This window comes from Thunnus albacares, chromosome 9, assembly GCF_914725855.1.
Source record: "Thunnus albacares chromosome 9, fThuAlb1.1, whole genome shotgun sequence".
Classification (NCBI taxonomy): Eukaryota; Metazoa; Chordata; class Actinopteri; order Scombriformes; family Scombridae; genus Thunnus; species Thunnus albacares.
In genome coordinates this window covers 12,493,647-12,508,783 of record NC_058114.1, presented here as the reverse complement: position 1 = coordinate 12,508,783, position 15,137 = coordinate 12,493,647, and the positions used below count along the sequence as shown (strand labels likewise).

The following is a 15,137-nucleotide window of genomic DNA, read 5'->3' as shown; positions in this document are numbered from 1 at the left end:
CTCCAACACCCTTAAAACACACAAACACTATAGTATGACTGTAATGAAATGCAACGCAATGCTGTGCTTACCTTTAGAGGCAAGGCCTTTACTCAAAAATACTACAACTATAATCAAACAGGATCTCCAAATCCATGACCTTTCCATGACAACTGCATCAGACACCCAACATCACCCTTAATCTGCTGCTCTTTCTTGAATTATTGATGTTTTTCAGTCTGGTTTTCACTACAATTGGGCTGAAAAAGATCTTATGCAATGAATATATGAAACATTTTGGAAAATATAATCTGTAAAATGACCCACTTACAAAATTCCCTCTATTCCCTGACTTCCTCTGAGAATTGAGCCAATTCTCTGACTTTCCCTGCCTTCAGAGAGACTGCTGCTCTTAACATTAATATTTTGTTTTCATCATGTAGCTGATGTCTTTATCCAGAGTTACTTACAGTGAACAAATCTGTAAAATAAGTTACATGTCACTAGCATTACAATGTAAGTTATTAACAGTATTCCAGGAAAGTAATCCATGTGTCAAACTCCCTAATATATTCAGACTTTCCTTGTGAATTCCCAGACTTTTTGTATGGAAAACACATATCAAACCTCATTCAGTGATATTCCTGAAATTCCAGGGACACAGCTGAGCCTGCTCTACTGAGTTACAACCAGCGAGCATGTACAGGGCTCAGCGTCTTGCTCAAGGCCACTTCAACAACACACATGGTTACTGACACAAACACACACACCTGCAGTTTCAGGGCTCTAAGCAGCCAACGCATAACCGAACCTCATACTTTGCTTTCAGTGTAAAATGTTAAAGGCCAGTTTACAGACAGAAGGGCCACAGTGATTCTTAAAAGGGATTAAAGATGCCTGGTGCTGCAGGAAATGGTACCAGGCCCACTTTTAGATTTCTGACCTGAATCCCTGCAGCAGAAAATGGAGTTGGTCCCAAACCTCCAGGCTGGGATCACAGAAAATGCGTGTGTGGAGATGTGTGATCTGCTCTTACATGAGGTGGCAGTCCAAAAGAGTTTGAATATTGAAATAAGGACAAAGCCAACTGGACATCTCCAGTAAAATTAGGCCAGGGAATTCAATTACCCATTTGAGCGAAACACATACACACCCACACACAAGGTCTCCACTGATTCCAAATTTGTATCAGTAATTGAAACAAACTCACAGCCACAAAAACGACATCTGCGTCTGAACTGACTGACAAAGCTCTGTAACCTCAAACAACCAACATACTTTCAGTAGGAAAACAACGCACACGTACACGAGTCCACAACCACATCTACCGCATGGAAGGAAAGTTTCTGTGAATTCTACATTTTCCACTTCATGAGCAAATTCATACAGGTTACCTGAATAGAAAAAGCAAGAAAAGACAAAGCCAGAGAGAAAATAATATTAAAATGATAGCTCACAAGCAACATAAAAGAAAAAGAAAAGAAAAGATAGAAGCAGGTGAATTCCTTTTCCTCCATTTCTCTTCTCTAAAAACAGCAAGAAATAGTTGGGAATATCTGCCACCAGAATTAAAAAAGGCATACACCCTGAGAGTGAAGGGCAGATTAAAGAGGAAACAAAAGAAAGAAAGACAAAAAAAAAAAGACAAAGAAACAATATGACTGGAGAACAGACCTACCACCGATCTGGGAGTTCTGAGAGGTCTGGAGTGGGCGACCAAGCGAGTGAGGGTGTCCTCCTCACCCGGCCGGTCGACTACATGAGCGTCGTATGCCACCATGATGGACACCTCCTGCATCATCTTGACTCCTGATTGCTCCAAGCAGCAAGGAGGAGGAGAGGATGAATAAGAAGAGGAAGAAGGAGGAGGAAAAGTGGTGGAGACGGAAAGGAGAGGAGCGCAGCTGACAGGTTTTGTTTCTCTCAGAGAGTGGAGGAGGCAACTGGCTGCTTTCAAGAGTCCCTCAGGAGCTGAGCCCCGCCCACGGAGAGGAGGAGGGGCGCGGGGAGCGAAAGGGCAGTACAACACACCTGTTTGTCTCTCTCTCCCCCTCTCTGTAACGCTAGAAGTGTATGACAAAGGAGGAGGATGAGTTTGCTTTTTCTTCCTTTCCACTGAGTGAGTATTTCCATCTCTTTCTGTCTCATTTGTGCCTCTCTTTGCTTCACTCTCTTAGTCTTTCTTCTCTCTTTTTCAGTTGCAGTCTCAAGGTTTTGTTTTTTCTGTTTCCTGCTGTTGATGAACATAAAGATAAAGGTTTGTTTAAAATGCTTGTTTACATATCTATACTGTGTGTGTGTTTATGTGTGTGTGTGTGTCTGAGGTTAAGAGACATAGGAAGGAAGTTGTCAGATCAACCACAGTGACTTCACAACTGCACATCGTTCCAACGGCTAAAACCCAGGAAGTGAAGTGAGAGCAACTTCATGGCTGCCCTGGACGATGCCTGAATATACTGTACAGTAGCTTTTTCCCACAGAACCCCCCCCCCCGTCTTTGGCGAGATGCATCAACAACCTCTCGATTTTTTTCTTCCTTCTATCCCAAACATATCTGGCTCCTTCATGGAAGTCATTTGGAGAATTGTCACTCAGAGAACAGTGACACATGAAATAAGGGAGATTTACCTCCAAATGTACGCTACTGTGACCCAGTAAAGCTACTTGTCTCTTGCCTTGGTGTCTACTCCAAAACAGATTTGATGTTGGAACACTGCACTTATGCAATAAGTGCAGTTTGCCGTCATTTGTCATCATTTTAAATTTATGAGGGCCAGTTTTTTGAGAAAAATTCTCTACCACTAACAAGCAAATGCACATAGATGAATGCATTACAAACACATCTGAATTATTTATCCAAAATACATAAATAATATAAATGACATGAATAAAATAACATTCTTTAAAATATATTATGAAATAATATATATGAATAAAAAATGGATGACTAAAAACTTAGAAAGAAAGAAAACTCAATCAGTTATTATGTGTAGCTTTGTGACTCTATATCTTTACTTCTCTATAAACTACAGTGTGTAGGTCTCACTACACACATCTGTCTCTCCTTTTCCTTCTCACTCTGTTCTCAGACTGTTAAAGTTTAGCTTTTCTGTTGGGAGGGATTTGGTAAAAACCGGATTAATCAGTCAAACCCTGAGCAGCAAATGAATATACGACATTTCTCTCTTTTTTTTTTTTCCTGAAGTCCTGAAAAGTCATCACCCCAGCTGCGGTCCGGCGGATGTTTAAGGAGGCTGAGAAATTCAAATTCTTCCCATAATCCCCAGAAAGGCTAAGCCACCCTACTACCCGTTGTGCTCATCAAGCCAAGGTGCCAGTGAATTCTTTCGCTGTTTTAAGCAGCTTACAGAGTTCAGTTGATCCGATTTAGACGTTGACAGAGAAAAATATGTAAAAGGGGGGAGTGAAGAGAAAGCAAAGTGGCTTGGACAAGCTGGTTTTCCCTTTTTGCTTTGAAGGTGTTTGAGCATGGCAGGTCTTCCAACATTCTTCCAAGAAAAGTAGTATATTTATTGACCGCCTTAATCTAGAATTCACCACACGACGTCATGTACAAATGATAACAAATGTATTCATTATGGGTGGAAAGGAGAATCATTCCACTCTGGTTCCTCTCTTTCCTTCTATTGCTAATCCTGGCTGACTAGAGAGTAGATATTCATTAAGGTGTGGTACCAGCATCAGCTTCGTCGGTCTGTTGCAATCACATTCATGTTGTTTGACTTTGTCTATAGACGATGAAAATTAATTAGCTGATCAATATTCCACAACAATTTTGATAATCGATTAATTGTTGAAGTCATGTTCCTAGCAAAACATGCCAAACATTCACAGGCTGCAATGATTTTCTACTTTTATCTGCTTAATAATCAGGGTGCGATTTGCCGGGGAATTTGCCTCCGGTCTATATATCCCAATGATTTATGCTGTGTCAATCATAGACCATATAAAAGATCTAAAATAAAAATAGACTATTTAAAAAATCTAAGTAAAGGGCTGAAATGTGAGAACAGTCAATAGTGCAAACAACATTAAAATCAGAAGCGTTAGCGCTCGTGCTCGTGTGACAGTAGAGATGACATGGCGTCTAGGCTACGTGATGACACAGTAAATGGAGCAGGGGTTGCCTCCTTCCCTGCTCTGAGATCTGCAGAGATATGGGTAAAAGAGGGGCGACACACCACATATGTCGCCTCTACAGGAAAGCATAAAAAGAAGACAGAAGTCTGTCATCAAAGCAGACTGTTTCTTTTTTTCTGTCTGACAAGTAGGTATCTACTGTAGCCTATTTATTTTTATGATGACAGCACATTTTGCTATTGCATGTCGTGATTATTTTCTAGTCAATATTAAAGTTTTCTGCTCGCTTTGCATAGAGCTAAATTAAACAGAGACTGGTAAGGATGACATTAAGTGTATTGGCACGTCTGGCTGACAGGCAGTATCCACAGTACAGAAAAGAGTGTTTCAGGATTTAATTCTGGCATATTAAATTAGCATATAACCGTTTGTTTTGTTGTTTATGATCACATCTCCTATGTGTCTGCATGAGGAAAGGACAAGGCATGAACGTGACATAACATTCCCTGAGAGTGAAAATATTCTGCTATTTCTTTAATTTTAAAAAAAAATGGATTAAAATATTCCTGCAAATGAAGTCGTCAAATTCGATTTTCATAATTGTTTTATTGAAATTCATAATTATTTTATAAATGTTACTGTAACAGTTGCAAGAAATAGCCTAATATGCTTCATAGTCTGTATTGGCCCATATAGGTTTAGATTTATTTTCATGAATAAAAACGTTTCAAAAACATCTCTCTCTCTGATTTTTTTCACAAATTGTACCCTGATTATAATCACTGTAAGTTAAACACCTTTGGATTTTGGATTTTATCACAGACAAAATAAGCAATGTCAACCTTTTCTAACATTTTATTGCAAAGAATCGCTTGAAAAAATAACTAAGTGATAACTGACGATAAAAATAACTACTAGTTGCCGATGTAATGTGATGTGATTTTGCATGGAGATGTGGGATGGGTGTGATAAAAGCGCAGCATGGTGGATAGTGTGACAAGTCCTGGTGTGGAAAGACGGGATGTGGGATCCATGTGTGCAGGTGTAGTATGCTGTGAGATGATGTGCCGTTCTGTGTTGTGATGTGAGGCTTTGTGACGTCGCCTTCTTATTTTTTCTCTCTTTTGTGCTGTTTTTTTTTTCTTAATCTCTCTTTCTGACTGACTTGCTCTATATACTTCTATCTGCAGGGAATATTCTATTTTAAAAGTTAAAAGAGTGACTGCTTTAAAAACCTGACAGATGAAAAAAGACATTTTTGAGTTAAGAAGTTAAAGAACTCAGAACATGCACACAGTTTAAATGTGTAGACCATGACAGTATTTTTCTCTCTGCTCTCATGAATATTATCTTTGAGTTGGTGTTTTGGTCAGTCGCTTCTTTGTAAATGGCTGAATCCCCTTCAATTTTTTTTTACCCAGAATCAAACGTAGTCTAGCCCAAGGCATTTCCCAGCATTCCCACAGGGTGAATAGATGTTTGCAATATTGCTGTGATCTGAGCAGGAAAATGATAAGAGTTCAAGACCCAATCAGATAGAATGAAGATAATGTGTGTGTGTCATGTGCAAATAGAGACAGACACACAGCTCTGAGTTAATGCATGTGATGTGTGTATATGAGTGTGTGAGAAAGACAGCCTAAAAGAGAAATTAAACTCAGCAGAGTAAGTGTATTTAAGGCTTGTCTGAGAGAATAGAAAGAGAAAAAGTGTGAGTAAATATGAAGAAACTGAGGAACAGCAAGGTAGTAAAAGATCAGCGAGGGATGATCAAGAGATGAGCAGAGAGAGACATGAAGTTCTTCTGTCTGTCCTCAGGCTAAGTCTGCCTATCTGACAGTCCTGTTTGAGTTCATTTCATCTGCCTGCACACACAGTCTCTCTCTTGTCTGGATGTCCCTCGCTCACTCCTCTAAAGCAAGTATGTTTTGATGGCATTTTAAATCAATTGCTGCTAGTATGTGTGTGAGAGTGGATGTGTGTATGTGTGTGTGTACTGTGCATGTGTGCGTGCATGTTAAGGAGAGTGTCCATAATCATGTAAAAGACTGTAAATGTGTTTACACATACAGAAGGGGTAAAAAAGAAAGGGAAAAAGTCTGAGTCATATGCTTTGGCCTTTACAATCATTTGGAGCAAAATCTCTCTCTACACCACCATCATTAACTTCTCCTTTCATTTGTAACCAATACAACACATACACAAGTTTTGAAAAAGTACTGCTTGTGAAAGTATGTATTTGTGAGTTTGCGTGTCTATGTCTACATCTGTGAGTTTGTGTGTTTATGCCTGTGAAAGTATGCGTATTTCAGTTGGTGAACATGTACAATATGTGTGCGTGTGTTGGCTAAATGACATGTCATATTGCTGCAGGATTGCGCAAGTGCCATAAAGCTACTAAACCACCAGAGATAAACAGTGAGTCACAGCGCAGGATATCCTGTATGTTAAAAAAAAAAACACAAAAATGCCCTAACAGAGGGATTTTGAGCACCTAGAACCATGTGTCCTGCCAACATGCCCTTGAGCATGCACTACATCACAATCTGTCTTCTCACTGTAGGAGTGACTGGATAAGAGTCGGAAAATGCCAAAAATGTAAAATATTAACTGTATGTAGATACAACAAGACACAAGGAGAGTAACAAGAGCACAAGGAGAGGAGGGTGGAGGGAGGATGATTATCTCTTCCATCTTTCTCTGTCAACTCTTTCCTTCCTCTATCATAACACAGTCTGCTGACACACATATACACGCTCACACACACACACACGTGCATGCACATGCACAATGTCAAATACACTGTGTACTCCTTTTGGTCTCTGGTGACCTCAGCAAATTCCCTAAATGCCAGCAGCCTCATTAAGGTCAACAGGAGGATGATAACGTGTGTGTGTGTGTGTGTGTGCATGTAAGAGAATTTCAGTGAAAACACAGTCTGTAAGAAAAATATGACTATCCTTTGAAGCCTTCTTTTATCTGCTGAAGATGCTGCTCAGACCAATGAGTGATAATACACAACCAAGACCAATAAAAACAGAGGAAAGAAGCAGCAACAATAACTTTTAATATCTCACATTGCAGGAAACACCAGCCAGCATAACTAAACTATATGTTAAAAAATGCAGTAATTATCTGAGACATTTTCCTCCCTCTCTGTCTGGCTTCTCAAACACACATATCGATATCAAGTTCCTAAAAGCTTTCCAGCTCCAAATACTCGTAGCTTCTTCCTGCTGCACAGGAAGTGATGCGTTTTACATTTCAGGCTTGTTTGGAATACACAAATGAACACATAGGAGTTGGAAAGAGCAGTGATGAACTCCATGCCTAAAGACAAGTTAAATCTTTAGCAACAGAAAGTCCCTGAAAGTCCTCAGAAGATCTAACGCCTACTCTCTATGATTTACAGCTAATCTCTGTAAAGTGTAAATAAAACACAAATAACCCTGACTCTGGACACCAAATACATAAACAGGAAAAGATACAAATCATAAACATCAACACAGACACCAGTGAATAGTTCAACACTCAGTTCAAGTGCAGTTAACCATTTACATCCAAGATGCAGTGTACTGTGCATGAGCCAGGGATGTCACTGTGGTATAAAATACCCCATACTGCAAGCAGAAGGTCAGGGAATCAATTCCCACACCAGCCACTACTCCATATCCTTCAGGACCTCTGACCCCTCTGATAACATGTATTTGTGTCTCAGTGGGAGATGCCAAGAAAGGAATTCCTTATTGTGTTGCTTGGACTTATCCTATAGTGAATCCAGGAAGACACTTGCACACCAATGTTGGGTTTTTTTGCAACAGTAAGGACATTTAAGCCTTTTCTCACTTCATCAACAGACTATTCTTGGTTTTATGATTCAATTTTGAATTTGGCTGAAGTTAAGTAGTGGGTGAAAGTAAGGAATATTCAAGTTTAGGTATTGCAGTTGCGATGTGTTTCTTTGTAGAGGTCCTTACCTTGATGTTGCAGGCCTGCTCCATAAGCCTGCGAGCATTCTCCGCGGCTCTGTAGCGTTTAGGGAGCTGGACTCTGAAGAACTTGAGAGCCCCTTCAAAGTCCGCCTGCAAGAGATCCTCTTTAGACGTCTGGAGGGAGACATGAAGAGGTGGGAGGAGAGGGGAGGTTTTGGTGGAAAACAGTAAACAAGGGATGGTCATTAAGAATCGGAAAGAATCTCCAACACATTCTTCTCAAGTGCTGGCTGTCATTAGACCTCTACACTTGGTGTTATGAGGCTATTGACTAAACAATTTGATTAAGGTAATGTTGATCTGTGAGAGGCATAATTGATTTTGTTAAGTTAAATTACATTTAACCAATCAAGAGCACTGTGTCTCTGACAAAAACCACATCTTTCTCTTATGACAAAGGCATCACTCCATGCAATGAGAGAATGGTTATGCTACAATTCTGCTCTTGAAAGATTAACACATTTATATGAGTTTCATAATTTTAGAAGCAGACTGGGTTTATCCAATTTCTTGTCAAATTGTATGATACAAATGCCCAGTAAAATTAATATTTTACTCATCCATTAGATCCACTTTTGTAAAAGAACAGCTGCACTTTTGTTTTCTAAACTCATATCACTTGTCCCCTACAGTGAGAACAGCAGTCACTTTCCATTATCTATTATTGGAAGCTGAAAGCACCTCATATTCCTGTCTTGATGTTCTGTCACATCCCATCCTCCCATTCTACTGGCGTTCACCTTGGGAACAATTTTCATCATGCCTTTTAGTTCTCATTTCCTTCTCAGGTGTGTCCTACAGGATCCTTGTGGCATTGAAAGTGCTTTATTTATCATTTGTTGCTTGGTTATTCTAATATTGACGTCACAGTAAATTATTCAGGATAACAGCATAAAAAAAATATACCACATAAAATCTAACCAATGGTGTGGGAGCCTACAGGTTAGAGAATAAGCCTTTGACAGGAAAGTGAATTGTTTGAAAGGTAGCACTCCCCTCCCTCAACAACAACTAATAAAGCTGCATTTCGGCAATATACAAAATCTCTGACTACTGCAGTGCAGTTGCTCAGTGGCTGACAGCATGAGACTGGCACCGTAGTAGGCAAATGAGTGTGAATCTGTGAAATTATATGAATGTAGGGAAGGGTGATTTTGAGAGGAGCATGGAGTTTTAACAGCAAGTGTTAAAAAAAAAACCCAAAACACCAATATCACCATCTTGTGGTGTAAAGATGCACTGACATTAGAATCTATCCCAAGATATTATGGACATCAGAATGTGACTAGACCATGGTATAAGTATGTTAAACTTCTAAATCTAAAAGGAGGTTATGGGAACAACTACCATGAAATTCTAGGAGGCATAAGTATGAGACAGTGGGGACAGGTGTCCCTTTTTGATTGACATTTGCATTCCAAGAGCTGCTTCTTGTATGAGTTTTCCATAGGCATCTATTCATGCAAGATTCAAGGCTAATAGCAGAAAGCATAGGCTAGCCATCTTGTAAATACTATTTTAGGCAGTTGGCTGGCACATCGATCTAACATAGCATACAGAGAGGTCCACAGCAGAATGTGGAAGCTTCAGGTTCGGAGGATGTCAAGGGTCATGGGTCAGATGCACACAATGATGCAATAAATATTTCTTTAGCCAAATAATATATGTGGAAAGACAGAAGTAGTATTTTCTTCTCCCCATGCACTGTCATCATCAATAGCTCTATAAAACACATGTCAAACTACAACCACTCCTCTATAACCCTGAACCTGACCAGCCCTGCATGTTCTGCGTCTTTTATCCAGTTTCTCCGTTTCCTAGTCTCCCCTCTCTCACCGCCAGCAGCCTGGGGACGAAGAGCCGGTGTCCCATCCCAAGGAGACCCATCACTTTGCAGAAGGAGTCGTCTGAGGCCTGACTGCTGTGGGCCCTCTCCTCTGCCTTTCCATCTCCGTCCTCCACTGCCCTGCGCACTGCTGGAAGTTGCAGGTGGGGGGTCAGGGCCGGTAAAGGAGGAGGAGAGGGTGGAGGGGAGGGTGGAGGAGATGGTGGTGGGGTGGGGCAGGGTGAGGGAGAGGGGTGGTCCCGCTCCGGGGCCAGGGTGGCAGATGACTCCAGCGTGTCGTCCAAACGTCACAGTGGGTTTCTCTGAGTTGGAGGAGGGATGGACTGGGAGCAAAAAGGTTGGTATGTGCAGTCAGTTTAGGTGATCAGAGAGCTGTGTTGGGGTCAGTGTCTAGCCCCACTGGCTGAGTCCTGGTGAACAAGGTCACTGACCTACTGGGGAGAGAAGTTGATATTGCCACATCAGGCGGTGTCACAACAGACTGATGTTCAGGATGCCAGCTTGGAAAGAAACAAAGAGATGTTCATAGGAACAAACACCACAGGAGGCACAGCCCAGGCATCCAAGGCAGTTCATCTGGGCACCAGACAATTTGGACAAGTGGACAAGACGTTAGTGGAGGCCACTCAGCTTGCACCACTGTCAGAGCCCAGTAATGACCACCAGGTGCGACAAAATTACAGTCAGAAAATGACGTATTGATGCTTCCTTTTGCATAATGCTGAGTCTTCCAGCTACCTGCCAGACTCACTTTGAAATTCAGTCACACTACCCACTCTCATCTTCCTGTGCCAAACTCCCCCAACCAATTCCAATACAGTATCCCGTTGCCTAGCAACAAAGCTGCTCCACACGTGGGCTGCTGCTCCGGCAAACAGCAGTGATGGATAAGTACTCCACCTTTTTTATTTTTCCTTCGTTGTTAGACTTCAAAGACGGAGAGAAAATCCCCCTCAGTCCGCACGATTGAGTGGCTTTAACGCTCAAGGCTCGGTGCATGTGAGACGACACATCAAAGCAGTTGGTACGTTTTTGTACGACGTTTCTAAATGGGAGGCCGCACCTGGTATGAAGCTGACAGGATTTTTAGCTTTCTTTGAAATGTAAAATGGCCTGAAAAAATAACAGCATGGATCCTTTTATATGAAGAGCTCCAGTCTAAGCCTGAGCAGGCGGTCCTGACGACATAGCAGAAGCAGAGATGTAGTCTGTTTGCGAGGCAGTATGGCACTTTTCTGCCTTCAGGAGATGATGATGCGCTGTGTGTTTGTGTTGGTTTATGGCTGACTGGATGCTGAACTCGTTGAGTCAGATTCAAGGCAGCGATGCACAAAGAACAACATGAGTTTGGAAAGAGGGAGTAAAAGAGAAAAAAAGTGTGCTTGCCATGAGCCTGTTAGCCTCTCGGTATTTTTGCTCTCCGTCACTGATATAACCTTCCGTTTTGAACTCTGACCAGTTCCAAAAGACAGCATGACACAGAACAGTAAAAGCACAGTCCAGTCAACAGCTCCAGTGTGGACTCCATCGTCTGTTCCTCTGGCAGATTTCCATTAGCGGCAGTAGCAAGGCATCCGGTCTATAGCAGTCGGTATATCCTTTAGATAGGAAGCCAGCTCCATTAGATGAGAATTCACTTCTACCTCTCAACAACACAGGCTAAATGGATGAGTGTTTGCATGAGTGTGTGTGTGGTTGTGCTATCAAGAGTGATGGTTCTGGCTATCAGCTGGGGCGAGGCAAAGCAAAGAAACCACACAGTGTTTCCCCTCCACCGCCTCTGTCTTTTTCACTCTCTCTGCCTTCCTCTCTTTCTCTGACGCTCTCTCCCTCTCTCTCTCTCTTTGTGATGCTAACAGCTAATTGCTAGCAGTTAGCAGGGGCGGCTCCGTTGCAGAGGTCTGGTTGGTGGACAGAGGTAGTGTGTTGGAGAAATACACAGCCAGCCGATGCCAGAGGAAGAGAAGGCAGGGGTGGTGGAGTAGAAGGTAAAGAAGAGACAGAACGAGGAAGTGAGGGAGACAAGAAGCTCCAAGCAGGAATCCATGTGAGGTAAAGATGAAGAGGAAAGAAAATTAAAAAAAAACAAAAACAAAAACACAAAGCTTTTCTCCTCCACGTCCAGATTGCTAACGCTATAGCTTATGTTCCTGTTGTGAAGAGTGATGTGGATGGCGTCCGCTAAGCAGGAAAGGGAGGGCGGTGAACACAGATGGAGGGAGGGGGGGGATGAGAGAGGAGAGGAGAGGAGAGGAGGATGGATGGAGGAGGGAGGGGGGAGCCTCAGGGGAGAATGCCGTCATGCCTGGCCAATAGGAGACAGGCAGTGGAAGCCCCTTCCTCCCTCTTCACATCCTCATTTGTTCTCTCTTTCTAACCATCACATCCACCACATGTGTCACTCTATGACACAGAGAATACATTATTGCTAAAATATAGAGCGGGAGGGCTTTTTAAAACCAAACATGTATGATTCATTTAGAGAGGAAAGCCTGAATGTATAACTACTGTATGTTAAAGCAAACTCTGACTTGTATTAATAAAAATCTGTAAGCCAATCTGTAAACATTGGATTGGCTTTACCAGTTCTATTTTAGGCTATGTTGGTGTGTAAATATAAATATTAGACAAGGACACAGTGTTGGCAGTTAAATTAAATATATAAGGACTGGTTATGGGGAACAAACAAACTTGATTAGGGCATCATAATAATAATTTGGGGTCTCTTTTTTTTTCTAGCATCATACTTTTCCATCAGTGTCTGTTATAACACACTGCAAAAACCTCACAAATATATATAAAAAGATTAATTAATTAATTAACATAAATAAAGAATATATTACTAATTGACTGGAAATATTTTTAGGTATGAGCTGATTGGGGGTTGCGAGCCTCCATGTTCCTCTTAATGGTTAATTGATAAATACGTTTGCGGAAGTAAAACAAAAATTATCATTTTGGTTAACTTGATGATCAGCCATAATGTCTTTTTGGATTTTTCGAACTGTGAACCATGTTAAGTGATTTTATGTTCTATTAACAATGAGCTTAAAATTGCACTTCAGTGTGAATTTATTTTACCTGATTTCCACCAGCTGGATAACTTCAGGGATGTTTAAGAGAAGGACAGTACATCTTTGTTCTTAGTGACAAAATTTGTGTGTAAAATCTTGGAAACTACCATCCTGCACATTTCATTTTAAGGCATTAAGATTTTACAGATGCCACATCACAAAAAGTGACACTTGAAAATTGATAAAAATAAATTAATAAACAAAATCAAACATGGTTCTGAGACATTGTGTGTTATTATTAGTAAAGAATGTATTTAATATGCTTCAATACTGAGGCACAGACTACATGATGAGACAAACAAGCGTTGTTTGTGTTTTTGTTTTTTTTTCTAAGTTTCAGCATGACTTCCACACGACTGTCCTGACAAATTAATATCCACATTGAGCCACCAGACAGCAACATGCAATATGACACAGTGATTGCCAGAGCTCATCGATCCAACCCACCACAAGCAGATCTGGTAACACAATAAATAGAAATTCTACACCAATCTGTTCAGACAACAACATGCAATGTTCAAAAAAATATGTTTATTTAAATATGGTATGTTTATTTATTGTAACATGTTTTATGTTGGCTATCTTTCTTTTTTAATTAATCATTCTTACTTTCTTTTCCAATGACTTGACAAAAATTATACTTTATTTTAACTAAAGTAGTAATATTTACTCTTTTGTCTGTCTGTTGGTTGTTTAATAAGATGTGTTCCTACATGTTTCTGTTAAACCACATCCAACCTTTTTTGTAATGGACAATTTTCTAATTCTAAATCTGAGATGATACACCATTTTATCAGTTTCTCAAAATAACTGTCGATAAACCTTCTAGCTTAACACATTATTTTCATAGGTTAATAAGTTCAGCTTCGGACAAGGAGGATGTAAACAAATAACATTATCTAAATTCTTCCCGGACCTGGAGATAACTAAATACACGTTGTACAAATTCAGCTTTAAACAACATAATGGTAATTTAATAAGTTGAAAGGCATGACTCCATAAAATAAGTCCTCCACAACACACACACACACACACACACAATTCTGGTCACTGTGACATAGACTGGCTTCCGTCAGGACACTTAACCCTATTGTTTAAATGAGTCTTAGAGAACATATCATTGTCCTCACTTCAAGATGCAGTTTCTGTCTTTGGGCATTGGGGGGCGACAAATGCCATTTAATTGCAATGAACAAACGTCTGCCTTTTTCTTAATTCAAATCCAGTAACCCAGTAATCAGTCTGTTCTACCCATAATCACTTGTGTTCGAGGGTTATTTTCTCCTGCAAATACTTACAGCAATGCAGCTTTGACACTAAGATCTGCATTCCAAGGGCAAAGTCAAAGAATTACACACATACATATCATGATATCATGATGCACAATAAAAAACATTTTCTCAGGTGATCTAGACTGAGATCTTTTAATAAAGCAAAGGGAATCTAACACTAAGCATAACTTGGATGGGTTATGCTTAGGGTTTTATAAGGGTTTTATACATGTAAACTGATCAGATAGTTGAGCTACTTTTAAATGGATGGTTTTAGATAAATGAGAGAATGAGGTCAGTACTAACCTTGAGCAGGGCCAGGGCTACATTGAAGATGATGTTCAGACCCTGGAACAGAGAGAGGAAGAATAAGATGTAAACTCAAAAAACAAGTAAAAATAAACCGTCATGTTCAAGGTATGTGGAGGTTGTTGGTGAGCTCAGCTTTCCCTTGACTGAGAACTTCCTCACTGCTGCTTGGGAGAGAGTTTCAATTCCTTTCCTATGCAAAGACGTTTTCCGGTATTTAATGAGGACATCTGAGTTCATGACAACTTATATGCTGCAGACAAATTTCTTGTTCTTCCAGATTTAAGATGAAAAGGTTGGACTTTTATCAAAATATTGCAACAATTTAAAGAAACACAAATGACAAAAAAATTAAAAATCTGCACTTCGATTAAAGCTGTCACTGCATGTTTGCAAGAATTACGACCACTTGGGAATTTTGTCAGTTGTTTCTGAAATATATAAGTACAATAATTAAATGTTAAGGTGCTTTAGCAGCACAAAGGAATCCTCACTAAGAGCACTGAGTTAAGTCTTTAACAATACAGAGCAGAGGCACAGTAAAAGTGATGAGAAGGGAAAATAG

The 15,137-nt window shown here is 40.4% G+C and overlaps 1 protein-coding gene across 3 annotated transcripts in view; it reads right to left on the bottom strand.

The window, feature by feature from the left end:
- rabgap1l (RAB GTPase activating protein 1-like) overlaps window positions 1–15,137 on the bottom strand; it is a 129,021-nt gene that overhangs the window by 17,141 nt on the left and 96,743 nt on the right. For 2 of the 3 annotated variants that reach the window (XR_006404876.1, XM_044361350.1), the window contains exons 18-19: window positions 14,570–14,611; window positions 8,058–8,186 (exon numbers count right to left, since the gene is read on the bottom strand). Coding sequence is in view for 2 of the 3 variants with exons in the window: in XM_044361350.1 (XP_044217285.1) it covers window positions 8,058–8,186; window positions 14,570–14,611 (171 nt within the window). In the remaining variant the exon portion in view is untranslated. Of the gene's footprint in view, window positions 1–1,657; window positions 1,890–8,057; window positions 8,187–14,569; window positions 14,612–15,137 lie in introns of those variants that run through there. The other variant, XM_044361351.1, reaches the window with a different exon arrangement.